This window comes from Sparassis crispa (genome assembly GCF_003851025.1).
Source record: "Sparassis crispa DNA, contig_000017F, whole genome shotgun sequence".
Taxonomy (NCBI): domain Eukaryota; kingdom Fungi; phylum Basidiomycota; class Agaricomycetes; order Polyporales; family Sparassidaceae; genus Sparassis; species Sparassis crispa.
In genome coordinates, this window is record NW_020939764.1 from 412,792 (window position 1) to 436,634 (window position 23,843).

At 51.3% G+C, this 23,843-nt stretch overlaps 10 protein-coding genes across 10 annotated transcripts; 6 read left to right on the top strand and 4 right to left on the bottom strand.

Moving 5' to 3' along the window:
* Positions 1–142: 142 nt before the first annotated feature.
* Positions 143–1,483, bottom strand: SCP_1801430 (tRNA-specific adenosine deaminase subunit tad3; the record flags this gene model as incomplete). The annotated part of the gene is made up of 5 exons (XM_027765231.1): positions 143–646; positions 698–1,043; positions 1,093–1,147; positions 1,198–1,423; positions 1,481–1,483. 5 exons carry the CDS (start codon positions 1,481–1,483, stop codon positions 143–145), a joined length of 1,134 nt encoding a protein of 377 aa, XP_027621032.1.
* A 909-nt stretch (positions 1,484–2,392) lies between these two features.
* On the bottom strand, positions 2,393–4,234 carry SCP_1801440 (FAD-dependent monooxygenase azaH; the record flags this gene model as incomplete). The annotated part of the gene is made up of 9 exons (XM_027765232.1): positions 2,393–2,776; positions 2,834–2,884; positions 2,938–3,027; positions 3,082–3,255; positions 3,312–3,329; positions 3,390–3,775; positions 3,831–3,896; positions 3,949–4,148; positions 4,203–4,234. 9 exons carry the CDS (start codon positions 4,232–4,234, stop codon positions 2,393–2,395), a joined length of 1,401 nt encoding a protein of 466 aa, XP_027621033.1.
* Positions 4,235–6,944: 2,710 nt separating this feature from the next.
* Positions 6,945–7,944, bottom strand: SCP_1801450 (hypothetical protein; the record flags this gene model as incomplete). The annotated part of the gene is made up of 3 exons (XM_027765233.1): positions 6,945–6,951; positions 7,063–7,649; positions 7,702–7,944. The coding sequence occupies 3 exons, from the start codon at positions 7,942–7,944 to the stop codon at positions 6,945–6,947; spliced, it is 837 nt and encodes a 278-aa protein (XP_027621034.1).
* Positions 7,945–8,805: 861 nt separating this feature from the next.
* Positions 8,806–9,162, top strand: SCP_1801460 (hypothetical protein; the record flags this gene model as incomplete). Its single annotated transcript, XM_027765234.1, has 1 exon — positions 8,806–9,162. The coding sequence occupies one exon, from the start codon at positions 8,806–8,808 to the stop codon at positions 9,160–9,162; it is 357 nt and encodes a 118-aa protein (XP_027621035.1).
* A 2,039-nt stretch (positions 9,163–11,201) lies between these two features.
* Positions 11,202–11,746, bottom strand: SCP_1801470 (hypothetical protein; the record flags this gene model as incomplete). The annotated part of the gene is made up of 2 exons (XM_027765235.1): positions 11,202–11,568; positions 11,622–11,746. 2 exons carry the CDS (start codon positions 11,744–11,746, stop codon positions 11,202–11,204), a joined length of 492 nt encoding a protein of 163 aa, XP_027621036.1.
* A 4,380-nt stretch (positions 11,747–16,126) lies between these two features.
* SCP_1801480 (hypothetical protein) lies at positions 16,127–16,522 on the top strand (the record flags this gene model as incomplete). Its single annotated transcript, XM_027765236.1, has 1 exon — positions 16,127–16,522. The coding sequence occupies one exon, from the start codon at positions 16,127–16,129 to the stop codon at positions 16,520–16,522; it is 396 nt and encodes a 131-aa protein (XP_027621037.1).
* Positions 16,523–16,540: 18 nt separating this feature from the next.
* On the top strand, positions 16,541–17,395 carry SCP_1801490 (hypothetical protein; the record flags this gene model as incomplete). The annotated part of the gene is made up of 1 exon (XM_027765237.1): positions 16,541–17,395. The coding sequence occupies one exon, from the start codon at positions 16,541–16,543 to the stop codon at positions 17,393–17,395; it is 855 nt and encodes a 284-aa protein (XP_027621038.1).
* A 76-nt stretch (positions 17,396–17,471) lies between these two features.
* SCP_1801500 (hypothetical protein) lies at positions 17,472–17,843 on the top strand (the record flags this gene model as incomplete). Its single annotated transcript, XM_027765238.1, has 1 exon — positions 17,472–17,843. One exon carries the CDS (start codon positions 17,472–17,474, stop codon positions 17,841–17,843), a length of 372 nt encoding a protein of 123 aa, XP_027621039.1.
* Positions 17,844–17,921: 78 nt separating this feature from the next.
* On the top strand, positions 17,922–19,988 carry SCP_1801510 (RNA-directed DNA polymerase from mobile element jockey; the record flags this gene model as incomplete). Its single annotated transcript, XM_027765239.1, has 1 exon — positions 17,922–19,988. The coding sequence occupies one exon, from the start codon at positions 17,922–17,924 to the stop codon at positions 19,986–19,988; it is 2,067 nt and encodes a 688-aa protein (XP_027621040.1).
* Positions 19,989–20,069: 81 nt separating this feature from the next.
* SCP_1801520 (hypothetical protein) lies at positions 20,070–20,714 on the top strand (the record flags this gene model as incomplete). The annotated part of the gene is made up of 1 exon (XM_027765240.1): positions 20,070–20,714. One exon carries the CDS (start codon positions 20,070–20,072, stop codon positions 20,712–20,714), a length of 645 nt encoding a protein of 214 aa, XP_027621041.1.
* Between the last annotated feature and the right edge of the window lie 3,129 nt (positions 20,715–23,843).

A 23,843-nucleotide genomic window follows, 5' to 3' on the forward strand; every position in this document is an offset into this window, starting at 1 on the left:
ACCAGATATGTTACTAGTGCCTCTCCCATGCGAAGGGACGGTAGCAGCAATGGGGAATTTCGCCCCACGTCTCGATGAGACAAACCCGTTCCGAAATGGCGATGCAGAACAGGGCATGCAATGAATTGAAAGGGAAGGTAACCTATATGTCAACGGCTTGGTCGATCACTAAGTTGTATTTCTCTACCCACTCCCCTGTGACCTTCCATCTACCAATACCGAACCGATGATTCACTCCCTGTAACATCGGCACGCAAGCAGCGCCCCCACAACCGCCGGTTCCCGCCATCGGCACGAGGTAGAATATCTCCTTCGCGCGTGAATGCAATAGGGCCATGCTGCACATTATGCATGGCTCGTGCGTTATAAACAGTGTAAGCGACGTGAGCAGATAGTGTGCGCCGTTGTGGGGCGCAGAGTCGGTTAGACCAGAGTCCGAGTCAAGTCCTGCGTCTGGCGGAGTTTGGTTGACTGGAGTGGAAGAGGTGCGGTAATCCGCAACAGCTCTGATGAGGTTGAGGACAGAATGGCGGAGTGGATGCCCAGACGACTTCCGCGTATCGTGAGCCATGAAAGGTCTTGAGATCTGGCTCACAACCCGAGTTTCTTCATCGTACGGTATGGGCACATACACGGCGATAGGAAACTGACGCGACGTGAGCTCTATTACAGAGACGTTACGAGGATGACAACTCACTTCGCCTTGTTCATGCGCTTGCCCAGCTTCACGTACCACTCGTCTCATTGCTTCAAATGCCCATTTGACTTTGCTTCTTGACCAGTCTTCTAGCTCTCCCTTCCGTGGTGGAGTATATAGAGTTGGCCACAGCGACGATTTTAACTTGAGCGATGTCAAAGTCAACGCGGCCGAACACGGTACGTTCACTAAATATGGGGCGGGTAACTCAGCATCTTCCGGCAGTGCTGGAGGGCCTGGTGAACTGCTTGCGAATGCAAGAATAATAGTAATCTTGGAATCTGTCCGGCGAATTCGCTTGAGGTGGGCCATAGAAGGTGATTCGAGTCCACTCTCCTTCAACCACCTGAGTTTTCGTTGTTGAGAAAGTAAACGACGAGAAAAATTCAACTCACTTGAGCAATATTGTTGTCTGCTTCGGATCGGGAATATCCACGACCCAAGCCAATTCTAAAAGTTTGTTTGTCTGGGATCATCTCTATCTGCTTTCGACGACTCACCTGTACGGATACTGCTCAATTCATCTTCTTCGTATTCAAATACCAGCTTGGTCCGTGTGAATGGAAGGTCGTCCTCTGGAATGATAACATCGGAATTTCCATCCACCGTCAGCTCGCTTTCGAAATCAATGCCTGAATCGTCGTGATCACTATCACCAGAGACACGAGAGGTATCAAGGGCACCGGAGGAAAAGCGGCGAAGGGTTCCCAAGACGACAGAAGTAGCCTGTTATTTTTGTCGGGGTAAGTGCTCTGGAAAACAATGACACGAATTTTTGCGGACCATGACTTGGTGTGTCGTTAATACTTCGCTTTGACGGTTGGGGCGAAAATTACAATGTGACGGTCAGCGGCCTACCTCCAGGAATTGCGGCGCAGGAACGTTTGCGAGAATGCGTCCCACGCACAGCGACGCGGTCTGGCTACGAAGGGCACCCGAACTCAGAAATATGGTGCTTGAACGTCGCAGCCTCAGATGCAACCTGGGTTGCCTGAACCTCAGTTCACCTTTACATGTATGGCAGCACAGTATCTTACCCCATTCGCTGTGGAAAGACAGCCAGGAAGGCCAGCGACAAGACAAACCTCACCCCCAGGACAAAGTCAAGGCTTGAAAGCCAGCGACGACACCAACACGCGCCACCAGGTCCGTCTAGGGGAGAACAAGAAGACGAAGAAGATGGACCTCTACGACAGGAAGATACTTTCTAAGGTTCCCCAGTGCGTTGTGAACGTTGTGAACGCTTGGTTCGAGTGGATTGAAGGAAGATTCTCCAACAGGATGCACGCCCCGGCAATACCCTGCCGCCAAGCCTCGCCGGATGCAACATTCCCATACCCTATCGATTTCCACAAATCAGGAGTTCCAAAACGATAAAAACACGGATTCGTTGCATTGGAAGTTTCATTTCATCCTGCTCGAAGTTATCCTCTGATGAGCTGTAGGATTGTTTGAGTCAAGATTTTGAACTTCGAGTCGGCTCGGCATATACTTTCCGTTGGAGTTCAACCTTAAAGCTTAAAAGCTTAAAGAGTCAGCGCTCAGCACTGGTCAGATTCATCTGGCATTGTAGAATAACGGAAGCTAGTTAAGGACCCTTGAACATTTTACAGATACGGTGCGAACGGATGCCAGTCGAGACGTGTACAGGCTACCGACGCTCAGCCAAATATCATCCTCTTGAGATAGTGTACATCATAGCTTGTGCGATCCCAAGACGGAGGCTGTCGACGCAGGCGCATATCCGCTGGAGCGCGCCATATTGTTCGCTAACATATTCAAGGCCCGGGAACATTCGGTCATTGCTGAGCCCACCCCCATCCAGTTCATCATGCCATCTATCGCATGTGCGACCCCCTCAAGTTTCTCAAGAGGTACAGTACCCGAAGCACTGCCTTCTTCAGACAGAGTCTGGCAGTCGGCGCCATTGAGCTGATAAAGTATTCCGGTATTGCGAGAGCGTCTCTGCACATCTTGAGCAAATGGACGACGTATTGCATCATAGACGTGCAGAGCGTGATTGACAGTTGCACGAGTAACGGATGGATGCCCTAGGAGAGAAGCAAGTATATATCCATCCTATGAAGCCATGAGATAGGCACTGCTCCATCTAGATTTGAGAATACTAGGACATACCTCGAATGCCTGCCCGGCTCCAGATCCTTGGTGAGGTGTCATTGCATGCGCCTAGTGCACATATCAGCACCATGTACCACAGTTCGGGTTAGATGCACACTCACGGCGTCCCCAAGGAGAGCCACCCGTCTACCAATGAAGGTCGGCAAGCCCACCACGGCGTTCACCGCCCACAGTGATACGTCGTCCATGCACTGTCTCAGAAGTCGGTGAGACTCTGCCCAAATATGGTGTGACGTCAAACTCACTTCGAGCAGGCTCTTCGCCTCGGGATCCCACGAACTGAACTTCTCCATCATCTCCTTCTTCGTGACAGGAACTACCCAGCGACCATCGTACAGTTTCCCTTCGAGCTCAGGTTTTGAAATAAACACCACAACATTGACCATCCGGCCTTGGGAAACAGGATAAGCTACAATGTGCTATGAAAGCGGTGAACAAGGCAGTCAGCGTAGGAGCTTCGATACCAAGAATTAACCTTGTTTTTTCCAAAACACTAGATCACACGACGTTAGCTGGGTAGGATGTCACTTCTTGCAGGATCGAGGGAACTAACCAGAAGAGGGCCTGTAGTTCCTCTATGATCGGGACACTTGTGCAGTAGTAGATCAGTTGGAACAAGACCACGGTAAGCCGAACACCCGCTGTACATCGCATTTACGTGAGACAACGCTTCTGCTGCCATCGCATGATCCCCGTTGACTTCAGCGCTCTCTGCGAATGAGCGATAGAGGGTAGCGCGAACAGCTGAGCGGACACCGTCACAGCCTACGACGACGTCGCAGGTCGCGAGAGAGCCATCTTGGAAATTGAGGATTACTTCGCCTGAATCCGAATTGGCGTAGGACACGAGCTTTTTAGAAAAGTGGACGGTGTAAGATGGTGGGAGATGCTTGCTCAGTACGCGCTGAAACTCTCCTCTATGAAAGTTCGCCATTCCGCCTGGGGAATGATCTGAGCAACATTGATGGCGCCTCTATATAAGTGAGAGGCGTACAATCAGTAGTAGGGTTGTCAAAGTTGATACCGTTTCGCTGATCGCATTTCTTGTACTGAAATGACGCTAAATCATTGTTAGCAAAGTCCATAGGCTAATTTGAACTAGTAACTCGTACCGGCAGCTCCCCTGTTTGCTATGGACTCCAGGTCCCTTTCAAGCCCAAGATCAACCATGATTTTCCATGGTCTGTCCCACACGCCTATGCCGGCGCCATACTCAGTGAGCTCAGCAGCGGACTCATAGACGTCAACGCTGATGTCCTTGCTAAATCTGTGCAGCGAAAGCGCGAAGACGAGTCCCCCAATACCTGCACCGCTATTGGCATCTCATGATTAGCGTCTGCTTACTATTGAAGGGCTGCCAACTCACACTATAGCAACTCGGAGTCTCATGTCAGGCATATTCAGACAGGAAGAAACAAAGGAAGCACATACCAATGACAAGACGCCTCTTTATTAAGTCTCACATCGGGTTGCTCTTCTCAATCTAGCGAGGTCCTGGCGACAAGCGAGAAACGGGTTTCGAAATGTTCATGAGTCAGACTGTGGGGAGAATCCCACGTCCCAGGGAGAAGCGGGAACGTCTCACGTTTCATACATTCAGTCGCTTGGAGCTGCGAGGTTGCAAATACTTAAGTACGCCGAGAATGAAGAACGGACGAATAGCACACGATGGGAAATCAGAGCGCGGTAGCGGGAACGAGACAAACTGAATTTGCCGACGGCTTTCATTCTCCATCAGGACCAGTTATTGGCAGACAGGCGCACGGACCAGAGCACGGCTGTCATCATCTCCGTCTCTAACACGGTCGCGTCGCATCTCGCAGGGCAGGCCATCGGATGCACATGTCTCCCTATCCACCCTGTCTTGCGTCGCAGCGACATGTCTGGTGAGACACTCCGAAACCCGACTCACCTTTCTGCCAGTATTCCCGCAAAGGACCTCTCGCAAAACGTAGGCGTGAAGACATCTTCACACCCGAGGTGCACATGACTTGAAGATTACCTGATACTGTGGGACGTGTTTGAGGAATTCCATCCGCACCAAACCTGTAGACAAATCAGGATATAGATGCAGGCTCACAGATATAGGGTAAAGTTCATGCCTTCGGATGCAATGCCTGCTTGTGAAGGAGATCATCGCAATTATGTTATCCGGCAAGAAGACTAATGATGCAAATAATCCCGATCCTGAATTCTCTGGATAACGGCGAACATCTGGAGGGACAAAAGACACCCTATCATATTAGCTCAACGTAGTAAACGTGCTTCTCTACCTGGAGTAGACTCTCAAGCCCCCGAAACGTCCTTCAGTGAGACAGTCAAATTGCATTCTACGTGCTTCTGGTCATAATTAGGGAGCGAATCCCGGAAGTAGTGAAATGACACAGGCATAGTTTTTGCATTTCGTGAATCGTATTATCGACCAGCAGAAGTGGTTAGACTAACGGTTGCCGCCCAAAGTCAACATGCTGCCGCAACCTACATGCACAATATTGACTTCAAGGAGGAAGAGTGGTCCTTTCAGTGAGAAATGATCCTTGGAAAACTCTGTGCAACATCGCATCTCGATGACCTGCGCGGATAAGAGTCAGAGGCAAGTGGCGATAGAATTAGTCTCCCGAAGGCAGAGGGTACACACCGTTCTGCTTCAACCTTCGTGCCTCAGGATATCCGTGTCTGGATATATATAGAATGCAGTTGGGCTCATACCATCTCGGGATGACACACCCAGTTTACGTTGTCTGTCTTGCGATTATCGATGGTTCAAGTTTTGAACAGCACGATAGCTTGCTCAGGCTACAACTATTCTAGCCAGAACGTCGCTGGACTCAGCAACTTCCACCTACAATAAAGCATGGGAACAATGTCCATGTAGCACTAGCTATCAAACGACTGCCTTCATTGTCTAGAGGCTCGTATAATATCTTACCTCAATTGCGAACCGACAAACTTTCGTAATAGTAAGCGCTGAGACAATGCATTCGAACCGTGACATGCGAAGTTAACTGTACCTTCTGCAAAGGAATACTGCAGCATCATGAGGGATTATTGACTTGGGTACAAATGTACAAAATATAACATGGCAAAGTGTCGAGAATGCGACAAGAAGAAAATGTGGTATATGTACATAAGTAGGGCAAACAGACCAGCAAAAGAAACATGGCCATCGCGTGGCCTAACGAGCCGAATGATTTGAGTAGTACATCATACGGCCCATGTCCCTGCGCAGTGGTTTAAATTCGGCCTCAAATGTTTGCAATTGCCTGTCCGCGTCGCTATGCCGGATAATGAGACGTCTAAGCCACCATTCCGGTCCCGCGTACGCATACTATATCGGCATCTAGATCGAGAACAATCAGCTGAAATTTACTTCAATAGAATCCCGATGACTTACAGTAAATGGGTGCCGGGATGGAGACAAAGCGTATGGAGTGTGCGTAGACGTGGCACCGGCCGAACGAGAGTGCTTGCAAACCGTCGGGTAACGCGACTAGTCCTCTTACGTGCAGGTGAAAGAGGGTCATCCGTCGGCCGGATGGGTAGCATCAGCACTAGAGGAGAATATTAGTGGAAGGCATCCTACAAATCAAACGTTGGAACTGACCTATACTAATCATGGCAATGCGCCTTTGACGCCGCTCGGTAGCCTGCGGCTACTGGCTCCGGCATTGCTTCTCCCTGAGGTCACACAAGGACTTGATGCATCACTGAGGAGGCTGGGGATGCGTTCTTGTGGTATGCGCGTTGGCGAGGGCGGTACTCAATTGGAGGAACAGGATGTGCGCGTGCTCAGGGCGGAGAGGCCTACGTTCGTGACAGTGTTTGCACCGTTTGAGAAGAGGGCAACCATAGAGGGGAGGTATAGTGTTAAGATGGGTGACGGAGAAGTGGCAATGAGTCCCAGAGTGAAGGCGATCCTGACGGAGTATAGCAGGCCAGACGCGAGGTGTGACTGGTGATCCGATTACCTGGATTCTCTCATAAGAACGGTCGTTGTAAAATTCGTGTTGGGTAAGCCTTTCCATCGCCACAATACCAGAACCAGAAACGATGGCGTCAATGTACAGGAAAGGAGTTCTCGTCGGAATCGACAGTCGATGAACCTGATTCAACTGCTTGAACTTGTTATCAATGAAGCAGACAAAGACTGAGGAGGAACAAATAAGACTTGAAAAAGAAGAAAATGATAATATACATACAAAAGCTATGATGCCCAAGGTAGATACTCTATGTCTCCTGGCCCTTTAACGACCGCTGCCAGAGCATCGCCCATCCATTCCTCTCCCACACGCCACACACCAGTATGATTCCATCCTCGGACAATCTCTACCGCGTCCTCAACCCGTCGATCGACCTCGAGCGCCTGGCATGACTCCTCATCATCGACGTCCACGTAACCATCTTGGAGATCATATAGATTGTAGCCGATGAGCTCAGACAGATGTGTCTCCAGGGTCGAACGTGTGGACGACCATCGTGGATATCGCTGCATCATGCGCAGGATGGAAGCGTAAACAGCACTCTGGCGAGGTACTAGGATAGATTTGCACAGCGGCGAGGCGAGGGGAATGAGCGAGGGAGCGGGCGAAAGCTCAGATGGGATATAGGAGGCGAATGAGGAGGGGTAAAGAACAAGGTGCTGGGCAAGACCAACGGAACTTGATGGCGTAAGACGGTGCATGTGGCCCTGTGTATAGAAGTCCCCACCGGTCTCGATTAACAGAGGAGGTGGTGATGATAGTGGCAGACCCTCATGCAGAAGGATGTCCGATGCGGCGTGGAGGTCCTCGTCACGAACAAGGTAGTGGTAATCCTAGTGCACGGCAATGAAACTTGGATATAAGTTTCTTTCGGAATAGACGCACCTTAATCAAAACAGGAACGCCCATGCGTCTGTACAGCAGCGACCTCCATTCGATAAGTTCGACGCCTGCATCTTGGAGTGTGTGTAAGGCATGATCAACGAGTTCTTCCGGCAGACGATTAAAAAGGGCCGGGATTTCTCCTGACGAGGAGCATACGTCTCTGAAATCGAACCGCTTCTCCTCTTTCGAGGCCTGTAAGTAAAGTGGGCAGGTAGGTGTACTGAGTGTTATGGTCTGCAACATCGTGGTTCAGAGTTGATGATAATCGTTACTTTGGGACGTTTCGGACCTTTGTGGACGGCCGAAAGAAGTTATTTACGTAATTAATCTCGGTTTTCGCCCAATTTGGCAATCCGTCTCACCTCGAAGCGCCACCGTCTTGCCACCGAGTACAACGCTCCTAAATACAACGCCTTCCGAACTTCTGTCAGTGGTTCAGCTCTCAGCTTGTCGTCGTCTGCGGTTGCATAACCCACTAAGCGAGATTCTCCCTTGCCAAATACTGAAAGACGGCGTTTACAATTTATGATTTATCGAACTGAGAATGCCTCCTGCTAGCATTTCCGTGTCTTTTTCACGCGATGATCATCTACGTGCCGCGAAAGTTCTATCAGACTACCTCAGTCAGATGGGTTGTCGCCATGCCTTCATTGGCGGATTCGCGTGGTCTTTGCTCGGGAGTGAACGGCCTACCGGAATAAGTACCATTTCCTTACCTATTTCTGAGCACCAGACTGACTTACCTTACGCCTACACGACATTGATGTCCTTATCGAGACAAAGAATGTTGATTTACTAGTTCTACGAGAGAAGTTGGTGGAACTAGATCATCATTTTGCTGAAGCAGGGATAAAGTTATATTTCGTTCAGGTAAGAGACACTCGCATCCTGGACTGACTCAACGATTGATCTCCCCGCAGGATCCTATTGCAGACCTGCCGCACGACGAACTAGTGCACAAGAGTAGGAATAATGTGATGATTGAGACCCTTTCTGCGGGAACGCTGGGGCTTCCTGTCGTTGCAGAACCTACCTATAAGGTTGCCGACTTCTGTAGGCTCAGACTATGCAATATCCCCACATTGCAGGCTGAATGTAGTTGTGATGTTCACAGCGATCACCATCCTCCATCCCTCCATCCTCATCCTGACCAAATTCAAACGCTGGTCGGTGAGCCACATGTCCACCCGACCCAAGACCGTCCGAAAGACAGCATCGGACAGAGACGACATCAACTTCCTCATTGCATGGCTCGCCGAGCGCAATATATCCATTCAGTTTGAGCTTTATCAGGGAAAAACTAAGGTTGAGCTGCTGCGTATGGTTCGGCAATTTCATGGCAAATATGAGGAGAGGGCTGACCTGATGGAGAAACTGAAGAGTATCATGGAGAGTGAATGGGAGGAGATGTTGTCCCTGTTGTACCGGCCGGAAGAATCCACACTTCCTCCGATAGATTAGTGAGCTATTTTGTTACGACAACAAGGACAATTCAGACGATTGATGCATCCTTAATAGAGAACCGAAGTATCCTGATCTCGTCTAGGGTCTTCTTAACCTATACGAACCTTCTTTGGCGTCGTCTGTCTTCACGGATAGTCAAAATCATCTACGTGCCGAAGGTACGAAGAGATACTTATCTAGATTTCACAAACCTACAAATTTGTTGTCTTAGCCTGCGTAGCGCAGTTAATTCGGTGGCGCCTCCATAGGCCGACAGTGAGGAGGGCGATCTGTGTTCCGCATATCTGTCGGCCGTACCTCGCGCGGAACAAGCATGATCCAGTCTCGGTGAGCCATCGAGAGGGGACGAAGGATGCAGGGCCTTCTCAAACTCTGCTTCGTTGCCACGATGGACAAAATTAGATTCATTGACGCATTAAAGGAAGGAGAAGTGATAGACCGCATACTGGCTAGTACGTTCAGTCTTTCTTTGTCGTCGCCTGGTTTTACGCGCGTTCTCGGACCCCTCGCTACACGCTGGCCGAAGGGTGAGACGGCGGAGAATCGGAGAAGCTTGAACAGACGAAGCTAAACTTTCTGCTGGACATGACTACGACACCGTCTTCGCCGACGCTACTCCCAAGTTTCGAGAGTTCGCAGACGATTTGGTCCCCAGCCTCCTTCACTACTTCGAGGTCGTCAATTACGCCAAAAATAGTTCGATTTTCTGAAGCCCGCAGCATCTACGCTTAGGCGAAGAACTCGGGCCTCATCAAAGAAATGTCCGGACGGCGAGAGCCAATTGCTGACAAGGTCAAACTGAGAGAACACTCCGATCACATATATGAAGTACACTTGGATTCCGGTGGCTGGTTTCTTCTTCTTGGGCAGGTAAGTGGGTATTAAGCTTGGATTCGAACTTACCAAAGGGAACCATTTTTACCCCCAGTCAGAGTCCTTACTGCTCTCACGAAGAACAATGGCCTGCTGTGTGTACTGAACGATCCGGAGCGGAGTTGTTCTGGCTCGCCTTATAGTTCTCACGTTTATTACTAACTGCGAAGCTAGTTACTCACCTCATCTCATCCTAGACGAGTGTGACGCCCTCCTATACGAAGGGGCCTACAACGGAAAATATTTGATCGACACCTCATAAGCTTCACTCTTTTCTTTTGGGCTGTCCTCTGGAATGAATATTCGAGCAGATACATTATCAAACATCCAAGGACCAGATATTAGAGAAAGCAAGCATCGTTGTTGTGGCAGGTCGCGGCTGGGATTTATCATGCGAATTGCCAGTGAATCAATTAAGTTGCTACTAATTCCTCAATGCACATCGCAAACTGAGACAATGAAGATCTTTTGCACACATCGGAAGAGCAGGCTACGCTGCAATGGATCCTAACCCGTAGGAGCAGCACACTAGACACGTTTCCTGCCGAGTATACCGATTGCCCGATTGACTCATGACGGCGAGATGCAATATCGGTGCGCCTCAAGATTCCTAGAGGCGCCGTTGCTCTTTTCTACATCCTGTTCGGATCGCATTTTTTCTCATTGCTGGCCATGGCAAGACGCGACGCAGCATTTGGTCACTGCCAGCAGTGCCAGCATGTCCTGCTGCGAAAAACATCTATCGTCCAGACGCCAGCCTAGACTCTTTCCCGTCATAGTATGTTTTGTTTTGCTTCCGTCTCCCAGTCCAAATAATTCTCGTTGCTGATAACCGGATCTTCTAAAGTGCCCCTCACTTCATGAATTTGGACCTGCGGTGGTTACTGCTATCCTAGCAGGCAAACACGAGAAGGAGGCCCGCGGGAACTCACCCTCAGCTCGAAACTTCTGGCCGGTCACCTCGCGTCACACAACTCCCTTCATGAGAATGCACCAAACAGCTCTGATAATACAAACTAGATATACAGACGAGCAGCACAACCTATGTACCATGCAAAAGCGACGAACCCAGTTATACAAGAAAGCAAAGGCTATATGGACCGTCAGACCCTGGAAGCAGCGGCAGCCGCAGACATATCCTTCCCTCGGCCTTCCTCAGTTCCTCATAGACAGACGCAGTACCCCCACGAAATAGACTGAGAATACAACAGCCATCTCAGCTGCTCCTGTCGCCGCTCGGGCAACAGCGACACACCCGTCGAAAAATCTTCCGTTGGAGTAGAAGCGGGCGCCGGCTTCGCGCGCGGTGGTCCCCGCGAGCGCGTGCGCATCCGCTCTTTCCGCGCCTGGTAGAGCCGCGAGATCCACGCCGCGACGCGGCGCGATTTTGGTGGTGGTGTGGGTGTGGTGGGACTGACGCAGCCTTTCTCTAGAGAAGCGTTCTCATCGTCCTCAATGAGTACGTAGCAATAGGCCTCGGACTTTAACATGGCCAAGTCGGATGATGTGGGAGCGGCGAGAGGATGGATGCTGCAGCAAGAGACGTAAATCCTTGTCGCGCACGCGCAGGGATAGGCACTCACTGGATTCGCGAGAGAGGTGGCGGAAGCTCAATGAGGGAGAGATGGTACTGGGAGGGGCTGTATATAAGGAGTATGCCATTAATATTGTGCGCGTGTGGAAAGGAGAGGTAGGCTGTTCGCCGCATATGGGACTTCCGCTCGACGCCTTGGCGCCTAGGTTGCTCGACGCGGATGCTGCATCTGGGTCTTCATCCGTCCTCCTCTCTGACAGGATGCATCCCTTTGGTCTGTTTCCGCAATCCAGTACGGTGCGTGCCTGGCGAACCTGCCAATGATTCGCCGCTGAATTTGAATAGACACCTAGAACAACGTTTGCGTCCGCCCCCACGCTGCCGTACCCAATTCGGGGCCATCAGGGCTCACCCGCCGTCCGTATCGCCTCTCGCGCTACAGTGGAAGCACGCAAAGTATGGACGGACGTGCGATATACTCGGTGCTACGTGTCGTGTTGCAGGATTTTGGCAATAAGTATATGAAATTCGATAGCCCGATCCACATTCTTCTGATCGTCCCATATTGACTGTGATCGGCACTATGTAAATGTTTCCGGAGAACGCTTGAGCAAGGACTCGTCTGGCGGTGTTCGAAGCTAAGGTTCGGTGTACGGACGAAGCAACACCTGGGGCACGAACCTTAAGGGTCCCCTGAATGTTGAGCAAGCTCATGCGCATCCTTCTCCGAGAGGCTTCGTATGGTGAACAGTCAGGCGTTCGGAGAATATCGACACGCGGTTTCAATGAGACGAAGAGATGCTGTGTGACCGACTTCCCAGCGGATCATCTGTGGCTGTTGGACTTTCAGTCTTGGTGTTAGCGGCAGTGTTTGAGCTTACCGTCTGCGGCCAAAGACGTAATCATAATTCATGTGAATTGATGGAGGTTGAGCGACGCCATCTCGCATGGCAAAGCACTGGCCCCAAAAGTCTTACATCAGAACATACGCGGCACACACCACAAGTCGGATTCAGTGTCGCCGACTAGCTAGTTCAACCGTATATGGCGTCCGTCGCACCTGCGGAGCGCGAGTCTGTCATCAGCAATGATGGATATGAAGCAGAGAGTATAAGCATGCCTCGCTTCGCGGCGAGCATGGCAAGCTCCGTGGCATGAAACCGTTGCAACGGTCCATAGGGACCCTGTATGATATCCAAGGTATCGATTCCTCGAACGCAATCAGCATACTTATTAAAACACTGAGACTCATCTGTCTCTCTTTCAGCAGCGAGAAGAGAGATCCTGCCGTCTGAGAAAACTGATCGGCATGCGCGCACGTCGTTATCACACAGGTCGCGAAACCGGGGGAGTCGACGTCTTCCGCACGGTGCAGATGTACGACAGCTGGGTCTGATATTCCATATAGTCGCCCAGCACGTAGTGTCCTGCTCTGAGAGCTATAGGCACTAACGCCGTGTCATTTCATCACGAGCAGAATGAATAGTGTCCAACGTCTAGTATCTCCGTACGGCTGACTGCGGAGATAATAGCCTGCAGATCGTCACCTCATAATTCGGATGTTACATGCACAGACAAGGGAGATAGGCGACACTGGCAGTCAAGCGGAGACGCTCTGTATGCCTGAGAGAACAGTGGTCAGATTGAATTGCGCCCAACATCAAGGAAAGAAAGGAAGCAGCGTGAATACACGCCTTGAAAGCGGATGCATTCCCACCCACCAGCACAAAAATGCTTATGATGGGCGGGTTAGGTACTCTGGGTAGCATCCTAGCAAAGCAGCTAGTCAGAATTTCATGTCAGTAGTCGACCTCATCGGGTTACTGCCCGCCTCGCAAGCCGGGTAAGGAAAAAAGCTGAAACTGGGATTGGCTGTCTGCTTGCATCGCGTGAGGTTCTCATGAGGCGAGCTAGGAGGCGTGTCAGGAGAGTCTTGCTGCAAAGATAGATAGAGATGGAGATATCACCGGGAGAAATGTCTGCAGAATGACCATGCTTACATATACAAGCCTCATATTCCCGCCAACATCATAGGAGTACTGACAGACTTGCGCAGCCTTGATGTCGCTTAAGCTTCAAGCCTCAATATTCCTTGAGTCCACCAGATCTCTGAATTGGCTTGAGAAAATGGTAACAAATGTAATTTCCATCGGAGATAGTGCACTGTTACAGCTCTGAGTATTGCCCAGAGCTAGGACCGCGAACACCGAAGTGATCTCGACGCCACAAAGTTCAAGGCGACCGGCAGCGCGCTACCGCATTGTTCTTTAAGGTACCACGAAAGAATGACACCGTGACAACGACCTGAAGTCTAAGTGCAGTTCAAGACCGTGGGGGACACGTCGGGGAAAACCCATGTCGCATATGACCAAGTTGTAGGCCTATCCGAGTGAGGCGTAGACATCGGCGACCTCGAGCATACTCCTCTCATCAATTTCGACGACTCAGAGTGAGGATTCCGGCCCTGTCGTTGGCTTTACAGAATGAACGGCACGCAGGACCACTCTCGCATGAGAATCGTAAGCTCGATCACAATGTTTGGTGCGACTGGGCGCAGGAAGACCGCTTTATTGAGTGCAGGAAGTAGACGTGTGCGCGCGGGGGTCAGGGGAGGGCGTTCTGCGGAGCATTGGGGGATGTGAGGAAAGACGAGCACCGTCACGGTGACAATGGCAGATCAGTGCTCCAGTAGCACAACGACTAGCCTTGCCAAAAGGAGATGGAGGGGCGGCAAATGCCGGGCGGAAAGCGGGGCCACTGATCCGGCACGGGGCAGTCGCTCCGGGTCTCCCATGGCGGCCACACTGGGGGCAAAAGTGGATGTTCTGCCTTGGAACAGTGTCTGAACATCCGAGGAACAGATTACATTTTTGGACATGTCACATGTTCTGAACATGATAAGGAACATCTAATATGTCTCGCACAATGTTCTATTGGAGAGCATGCTGGAGACATGTTGCATGTACCATTCTGGAACATATAATATGTCTCACACAATGTCTCATTGGAGAATGTCCTGCAGACTTGCTGCATGTTTCATTCTGGAACATTTATCATTTTGCTACTATATTCTGGGCTTGTCTCTTGGTGCAATATGCTCTGTATAATAAGGATTTCCCATGGCCAAACACATTACATTTCTGGCCAACGTTAATCTTCAGAACATTGTGAGAAGATGTTAAGTGCTCCTACTCCAAACATACAAGATCTTCTGACCACCAAGAACATCTGCAGTACATGTATGATACCTACATAAATTATACTAAAATTTTACATGTACTGCAAATGTTCTTGGTGCCCAGGACATCTTGTATGTTTGGAGTAGGAGCACTTAACATCTTCTCACAATGTTCTGAAGATTAACATTGGCCAGAAATGTAATGTGTTTGGCCATGGGAAATCCTTATTATACAGAGCATATTGCATCAAGAGATAAGCCCAGAATATAGTAGCAAAATGATAAATGTTCCAGAATGAAACATGCAGCAAGTCTGCAGGACATTCTCCAATGAGACATTGTGTGAGACATATTATATGTTCCAGAATGGTACATGCAACATGTCTCCAGCATGCTCTCCAATAGAACATTGTGCGAGACGTATTAGATGTTCCTTATCATGTTCAGAACATGTGACATGTCCAAAAATGTAATCTGTTCCTTGGATGTTCAGACACTGTTCCAAGGCAGAACATCCACTTTTGCCTCCAGTGCCATGGGGGACTCTAGTAGGGTCCGAAGGAATTAATTTAAATTAATTAAATTAATTCGAGAGAGGAGAAGAAGACATCTCTGTAGCATCATGCATTCAGAGTTTTGCTTAACCTCTTAGTTGATATGACTGCCCAAGCCCTCAGCTTGGACTCCTCTTTGCTTCGTACCTCCATCTTAGGCAATTTTCCCATGGTCCTGGCCCAATAGGAGTAGGCCACCCGTGCGGTCTTTCTGGTACTACAGAACGCCCATAAGTGCTTCCCAGAATTAAACAGTACACACCTGAGTCGAAAGCAATAAACACGAGCCACAGGCTCGGTGAAAAAGCCGTGCCAAGCTCGAGCGCGAGCTCTAGCAGACCGGCAACCCGCTCTAAGTCAGACCCCTTCGCGAACAAGAACTCTACCCTAACAGATTGGCTGAGTACTTTCACCCATGGTATTGATACATCTGACAAAGCTCTAATATTCCTATGCAACAATGAATATGCAACTATGGGGAGAGCCGCGGAAATGAGAACGCTAACACGGACACTTGCCCGCCTCGCCAAGGCTCGCTCCTCGGACACCAAACTGATGCAGTCCCTCATTGCATTAGCTTGGTACTCAGAACTGATCGTCCAAGAACACAGTGCAGTCAAGGCCATGTCGAGCATTTGCTCCCGCCTTGAGCAATACCAGGAAAAACTGGAAAAGATTGCTGACACAGCCACAGAGGCGCATGCACAGGTCAAACTCGGGATGGACAGACTGTCTAACCTCTCGCAACAACTGGAACAGGATGTCGCCCACATCAGGGAGACTCACCTAGGCCTATGAACCATCTCCGACAATTTCGACAGCATGGCTACCGATGCTGGACAGTCCATGAGGGAGGCTGCTGAGACCTTCATCGAAGCACACAAGCCCGACCACACTCCGCAGGTAAGCAACATTTCCCAACCCGCATCACTGACCTATGCCGCAGCAGCCAGCCAAGCCCTCCCCGCTACGCATGCGCAGACCTTAGCCAGGGAGAAAACTCGTGCCTGCCAGGTCATCGTCGATGGAGCTACTTGCAAGCACGCTGATGGCACAGGCCTGAACGAGGACGAACTCCTCGCCAAGGCAAACACCGCCATCGACCTAATGGGAGTGGCACGATCAGATGCCCCTCCGAACTTCAAGTTCAAGTCAGTCAACTGCATGCACAACGGAGGAATCACTTACACCTTGGACAGCCCAGAATCAGCTAAGTGACTTCGTACTTCAGACGTGATGAAAAGCTTCTTAGAACACTTCGGTGACCAGGTCTCTCGCGTAAAGGCACACATGTACTCAGTCCTCACTGAGTTCGTCCCTGTAGCATGTAACCCAGACAACAGTGGCTACCTCCGGGTAATCGAAGGCTCCAACAACCTTAACCCGAACGTGATAGAAGAAGCCCGCTGGATCAAACCCCCGGAACGCAGAGCGAAGGGTCAAAAAGTCGCTCACCTCATCGTACGCTTCAACAACCCAAGTGCCGCTAACCGTGCCATATGCAATGGCCTCGTTATAGCCAGTAAACAGGTCTCGGCGAGGAAGCTGATCCGGGAGCCCCGCCGCTGCTTGAAGTGTCAACAGATTGGAGTCCCGCACCTAGCTAGCGACTGCAAGCAGATCCACGACACCTGCGGAAACTGCACCTCAATCTCCCACAAGACCTCTGCATGCGAAGCAGACCCCACAGACTTCAGATGCAGCAACTGCATCCGGGCAGGACGTGCAAATGCTGACCAGGCGGCTTGGGACCATGACTGTCCAGTTTTCCTGGAGCACTGCCACCGCATGGAAGACCACCAGCCAGAAGCAAAATATCATTTCTTCCCCACTGAAGACCCATCGACCTGGGAACTAACAGGACAACCACTGTTGCAAGCCGCTCCCCCCCGCCACCGTACCCTCGCACCTGTACCCATGGAACCACCTTTGCAGAACTGGGCGGACGAGGCAGACAACCTCCACCCACAACCCAACCTTTTTCCTCGCCCGTCGCAAGCCCGCTGGGCCAGTGAAGCAAGAAGCTCCCAGGATGCATCACAGCCATGGCCTCAACTCCACCAGATGTTTATACACCGCTCGGGGTCCTGAGCGTCCTCCAAGGTCTCATACGGCAGAAATTCCCCCGTAGGCTTCCATGTCTAGTACACCAACACATGACAACTCTATGCTGCGTATACTACAGTTGAACCTGAACAAGTCCCTTATAGCGCAATCAGCCTTTATCAACTCATTTTCCACCTCCGACTTCGACATCATTCTACTGCAGGAATCATACCTTGACCCCCGCACCTCCCTCACCCGCGCTACATCACACTGGATAGTAGTGTACCCCCATACCCACTACACCGAGGCCAGTGGACGCACGCGCTCTGTCATTTTCATCAGCAAGCGGATCTCAGGAGAAACCTGGTCGCAAATCAAGGTCGACTCCCCGGATATCACTGCCATTTCCCTACGCACTGCGTCGGGCCCACTACATATCTTCAACATCTACAATGACCAACGTCACCAGGACTCCATCAACCTACTTGCATGAGCCACCGCGGTACTCGCACAACCGGAAGAAGCGAAAGCGAACGTGATATGGGCCGGAGATTTCAACCGACATCACCCTATGTGGGACAAGGAACGAAATCACCACCTCTTCACTCAGGAAGCCCTGACGATGGCCCAGCCTCTCCTCGACAACATTGCAGCCTTTGACCTCACGATGCTCCTCACCCACGGCACACCAACACTGGAAGCGTCGCTCACGAAGAACCACATGCGTCCCGACAACATCTTCGCCTCCCCAGATGTGGCCAGCCAACTCTTGTCATGTGACACTATCCCCACGCTCCACCCTCCATTCACCAACCACATTCCCATCTCACTTACACTAGACGTCTCCACACACACAACGCAAGATGTTCCACATCGGAACTTCCGCGAGGTCGATTGGGAGGACTTCTGCTTGAAGAGGAACCTGAGCTCCCGCATGCTTGGGGAAGGGGAGATCTCTACTCCAGAACAGTTCAACACTGTCCTGAAGAACTTGACAGGTGCCATCACTGCGACGATTGAGGACAAGGTCCCACTCTCGAAACCAACGCCGTTCACGAAGCGTTGGTGGTCCAAAGACCTTACTAAGTCTTGGAAACGCGTACAGCGCCTTGCACGAACCTCCTACAAATTCCGGCACATCGCAGACCACTCATCGCACATGGAATACCGCAGGACACGCAACCGATATGGTGAGGAGATCAAGACTGCCAAACAAGACCACTGGGAGGTGTGGCTGGAGTCCGCAGACCCAGACTCTATCTGGACGATCAACCGATTCACTTCAGCAGGACCGACAGATGGTAGCCGACCGCGAGTGCCCCCACTGAGGGAAGGTGGTGAGTCACCTGCAGACGACAATGCAGCCAAGAGCGCAATCCTGTACAAGACATTCTTCCCACCCCCGGGCCCCCCACCGACCATACCCAATGGTCACAGATATGGACGCCCCACATTCCGCTTCTCCCCTATCACAGATGCACAGATCGAGACTGTAATCAAGAAGCTGCATGACCACAGGGCACCGGGGCCAGACGGCGCTTCTAACGAGGTATACAAACACTGTATAGACTTACTCCTTCCATGCCTAGGTCGCCTTTTCCGTGGAACCTTCAACCTGCAGGTCTACCCCACCGAATGGAAGACATCGAACACAGTGGCCCTACGAAAGCCTGGTCGCCCAGACTACTCCATAGCCAAATCCTACCGGCCTATTGCGCTCCTTAACTGCACCGGTAAGATCTTATCTGCATGTGTCACTAACATCCTTGTCTACGAATCAGAGGCGCACAACCTCCTCGCCCGCAACCACTTCGGAGGCCGCCCAGGCCAACGCACCACAGACTCTCTCCACCTGCTGGTCAAATCGGTCAAGGATGCATGGCGACAAGGGAAAGTAGCTTCCATCCTCTTCCTGGACATAAAAGCTGCCTTCCCCAGTGCAAGCCTAGACCGCCTTTTCCACAATATGCGCAGGCGGGGAGTCCCCATAGAGATCGTTAATTGGCTCCGCAGGCACCTCGAAGGACGACACACCAGGATTCTCTTCGACGACTTCAAATTGGCACTCTTCGAGATCCTCAGTGGCATAGACCAAGGCTGCCCCCTCTCCGTCATCCTTTATGAGTTCTACAACTCTGATCTCTTTGAGATCGCCCACAGGATCCCCCACTCACTAGCGCTCGGCTACATTGATGACACAGCGATCATTGCCACAGGAAAGGACTACACAGAGACACATGCTACCCTCTGCAACTACATGGATGGCCGCAATGGTGCGATGACATGGTCTAACACCCACCAATCAGAGTTCTCACCCGACAAGTTTGGCCTCATCAACATGTCTGCATCGTCGCGTGACCCAGGCCAGTCACTTCGTCTATGTACGGCGATGATCGAACCCGCAGTGTCACACAAGTTCCTTGGTGTCATTATTGACCGCCACCTCCGATTCCACGAGCAATGCGCAGGGGCATTAGCGAAAGGCACCGCCTGGATACAACAGTTCCGACGTCTTGCCAGAGCCTCTGGCGGCATACCCTTCTCACACATGCGACGCCTCTACCTTAGCATAGCAGTCCCATGCATGCTGTATGCAGCAGACGTGTTTCTCACCCCTGTTAGGAAAGTCCCAGGATGAAAGACGATGTACGGATCTGTCGGGGCAATCAAGCTGATGTCACGGGTGCAACGCCAAGCTGCTCTCCTCATCACAGGCACAATGAGAACGACGGCGAGTGACATGTTGGATGCACACGCCAACCTCCTCCCATTCCCACTCCTGGTCGACAAGCACTGCCACCGTGCAGCCGTCCACCTGTGCATTCTCCCTCCGGAGCACCCGCTACACGCGCATGTGAAGACAGCGAGCACACGTTTTGTCAAACACCACTGCTCCCCAATACATGAACTCCTCCATGCCTACCGACTACAACCGGACACCATCGAGACGATCTCCCCGGCCCGCTTCCCGCCAGCTTGGTCCCCCCCCTTCCAAGTCTCCATTGCAGGCAGCAAAGGTGACGCCCTGAAGGATGAAGCCCAATGGGCTGAGAAACAAGGTATTTGTGTCTACTCGGATGGATCGGACATTGATGGGGGAGTCGGAGCGGCTGCAGTGCTGTACAGACGAGACCGTGCGACCCCCAAGATCCTACACTTCTACCTCGGAAAATCCACAGAGCACACAGTGTACGAAGCAGAGGACGTCGGCCTTGTCCTAGCCATCAGGCTACTCCATGACGAGTTTATCATCTACACTGCCTTGTGTGCAGCAGACAATAAGGCAGCCATACAAGCAACTCAACTACGACGCCCCGCCCCCAGCCACTACCTCCTTGATATGCTGCACGAGGACATCAAATGACTCATCAGCAAACACAAGATCGGCCGAAAAGACCTCACGATCCATTGGGTACCAGGCCACAAGGGTGTCCCAGGGAATGACCGAGCAGACGCTGAAGCCAAGAAGGCCGCCCACGGAGACTCCAGCCTGGCTGCAAAGCTGCCCAAAAGCTTACACTCCCCGCTCCCACTCAGCACATCTAAGCTCAAGCAATGCCACCTCGAACATCTGAAGTCCCAAGCCGCTACAGCCTGGAAGAACTTGGAACGTGGCCACGTGTTCGGTCGTATCGACCCGTCCATCCCCTCTGCCAAGTTCGAACAACTCGTCGCGGACCTGCCTCGTCGTCACGCCAGCCTCCTCATTCAACTCAGAACAGGTCACGCGCCGCTCAACATGCACCTCCACCATATCAAACGTTCCCCAACTCAAGTCTGCCCCGCCTGCCACAACCACCCAGAGTCGGTGCACCACTTCCTCCTCACCTGCCCCGCATACAGCCGACAGTGCGACATCATAACGTGAGAACTGGGACGCACAGCAAGATCACTACCCAAGCTACTCACCAGCCCACGTGCCATCCGGCCCCTCTTCCGCTACATCCATGCCACCGGACGCCTCACCGCAACTTATGGTCGACTGAGCACATTTGACAACTGCCGCCGAACCGAGCCCTAATACACAGAGAAGTTTCCCCTCTACCTCAGCACGTGCAACACTGACTACATTCTTACCTACACAGACCGCACTTCCAGTCCGATCAAGTGGCAGCCTACTTTACTCGCACCTCGTCCCTTGCTCCCTATCTCCCCAGCCTATACCCCCCCTACTGTACATACCGGCAGTCTAGTGACACATCCCCGCCCTAGAGACTTGGGGAGTTTTGACGCCTGGTGGGGGACCATCAGACGGATCCCTGACTGCGGCAAGAGGAAAATCCCGGGGGTAGCTCCTACCACCCACAAGGGCAGCAGGTTTAGAACCTAGCCTCTAGCATTCACTCGCCAAGGATGTCGGATGTGTGCCTGCAGACTTGCCCTATCACTACCTCTCCCCCCTATGTATACTCACATTTCACTTCTTCACCCCACAGTTCTTCCCATTTTCTCGCTCGCAAAGCCCTGTGCTCGCGCAGGCACAATGTTTCATACGACATATCATTAGGATACACATCAGCTAGCTACAGTAGATATTGTCTACCATAGGGCTTCGCCCTCGAGGACAATAAACCGGAACCAAAAAAAAAAAAAAAAAAAAAAAGCCCTCAGCTTGAATACACAGAACATTTTGCATCAATCTAACTGGAGACAGACAGGATCTATTCAAATGTTGTTGACTGCAGTTCTCAGGGACTTGCATCAGACATCAGACTCTGCACAGCTTATACTGCTGAGTAGAAATTTTCTATACACATAGACACATACTATAGACACAGTAATCAAAATTTTCTTCTCATCCTGTGGGTGAGGCCTGGAATATGTACTGTACATGCCAGTGCTGCATCATCAGCAATAAAGAGACAACTTCACACCATTGTATGCTCACCCATACTGCACCTCATCCTCAGGATATCCCCTTGGTAGACATGCAGTTCTTACATTGCATTGTGTATGATATACAGCTGATGGATAAGTGCCATAGTCAAGCAATCAGGCTGCAGCTGAATTTTGGGTGTCACGAGGTGCAGAGCATGGTGAACTGTTGCCTCACCTTGTCTACTTCCAAAGCTTTCTCTGGTGTATACCATCAGTGTAAGCTCACCCGGAATTATATTTTACAGGATGCAAGTACACTGAGGCAGAAATAAATTGAGTAGAGTAGAATTCTTGCCAAGATGCACCAGTCTGCTTATGTCAGAGGTGCACCATATAAAGCACCCACCTTCCGAAGATAGTAGGTATTTAAAACTCCGCTAGGTCCAACTCCGCTAGGTCCTAGGTACCCTACCACTATAGCAAGAGTCCCCCATGGCGAGCTGCCACGCGTCAAGCTCCTAATCTTAGGCTTTGTACATGACGCGGTAGCTAACAACTCCCATGATCCATGAATTCACCGTGTCCCACTCGGACGCTATCAGCCGTCACCGTATATGGGTGTCCTTAACCTTCGCCCAGTCATGACATAGCAAGCAGCTGAAGTCGAAGAGGAAATATTGGTGAAATCATGTCTGGCCGTGGCGGAATGTCACAAGTTGTTAGTGAGTACTCGGAAACTCTGACATGTGTAGAAAAAGATGAGACAGGTATTTCCAAGTCGTCTTACCGGATGCGAGAGTGCGAAGATCGCTGCAGCAGCGACCGCGGCCCTAGCAAGCCTCCTCTCTCCATCATATACCTAATCCTGTGATCACGCCCACCGTCCAGCTTCCGGTTCCCATGCATTCGTGCGCGTTATCTGCCCTGCATGCCGGACGTGTCTTCCCCCGGTGTCATAACAATATTCCCGATGAAACAGCGGATGGAAGAATCGCAACGGTGACGCACCATTGCGGAAGCGTGCACTCGATAGCCGGACTTCCACATACGATGTGGAAGGTGAACAGCAGATGCGCGTCGATGCATGCGAAGGATGTGCGATGCCGTCATGGTCCATCCGAGTCTTCTGCCGTTGAAAACCGCATCGACGTGCGCTGTTCTCCCATTAATGTCTTCAACCCTGCACTCATCAAGTTTTCTAGCCCCAGACTTCCTGGTCGACCCCGGAAGAGACGCCGATGAGTCGATAGCAACACCAACAGAATCCGACCCTCCGAAGAGAAGACACTACTATGGAAAGTACCAGGAGCGTATATCGACGACTGTCTCCAAACCCACGCCCATCACGATTGCAAACGCAAGCGATTAGGCAGCTTCAAGCCTATGGCTGGGGTGGAAGAATACTGATATCGCAAAGGATGGTGAGATACACATTCGGCTACTCCTCCACATTCACCACATGTGTCCTTTTTTGCGCCCTCATCGAAAGGACCTCCATAGTACCCGTAAGCCACATGCTCTCGCCCATCTTCGCACTCTTTAATCCTCGATGTTGATCCGAAGAAAAGGCGTCCAGCCAGCTCTCCTGCCGTCGTCGTCAAACTGTGATACGTCGCAACGAGTCCTCTCCTGCCCAGAAGTAGGACCCAACACCAGCCTGCACTCCGGCCAAGCC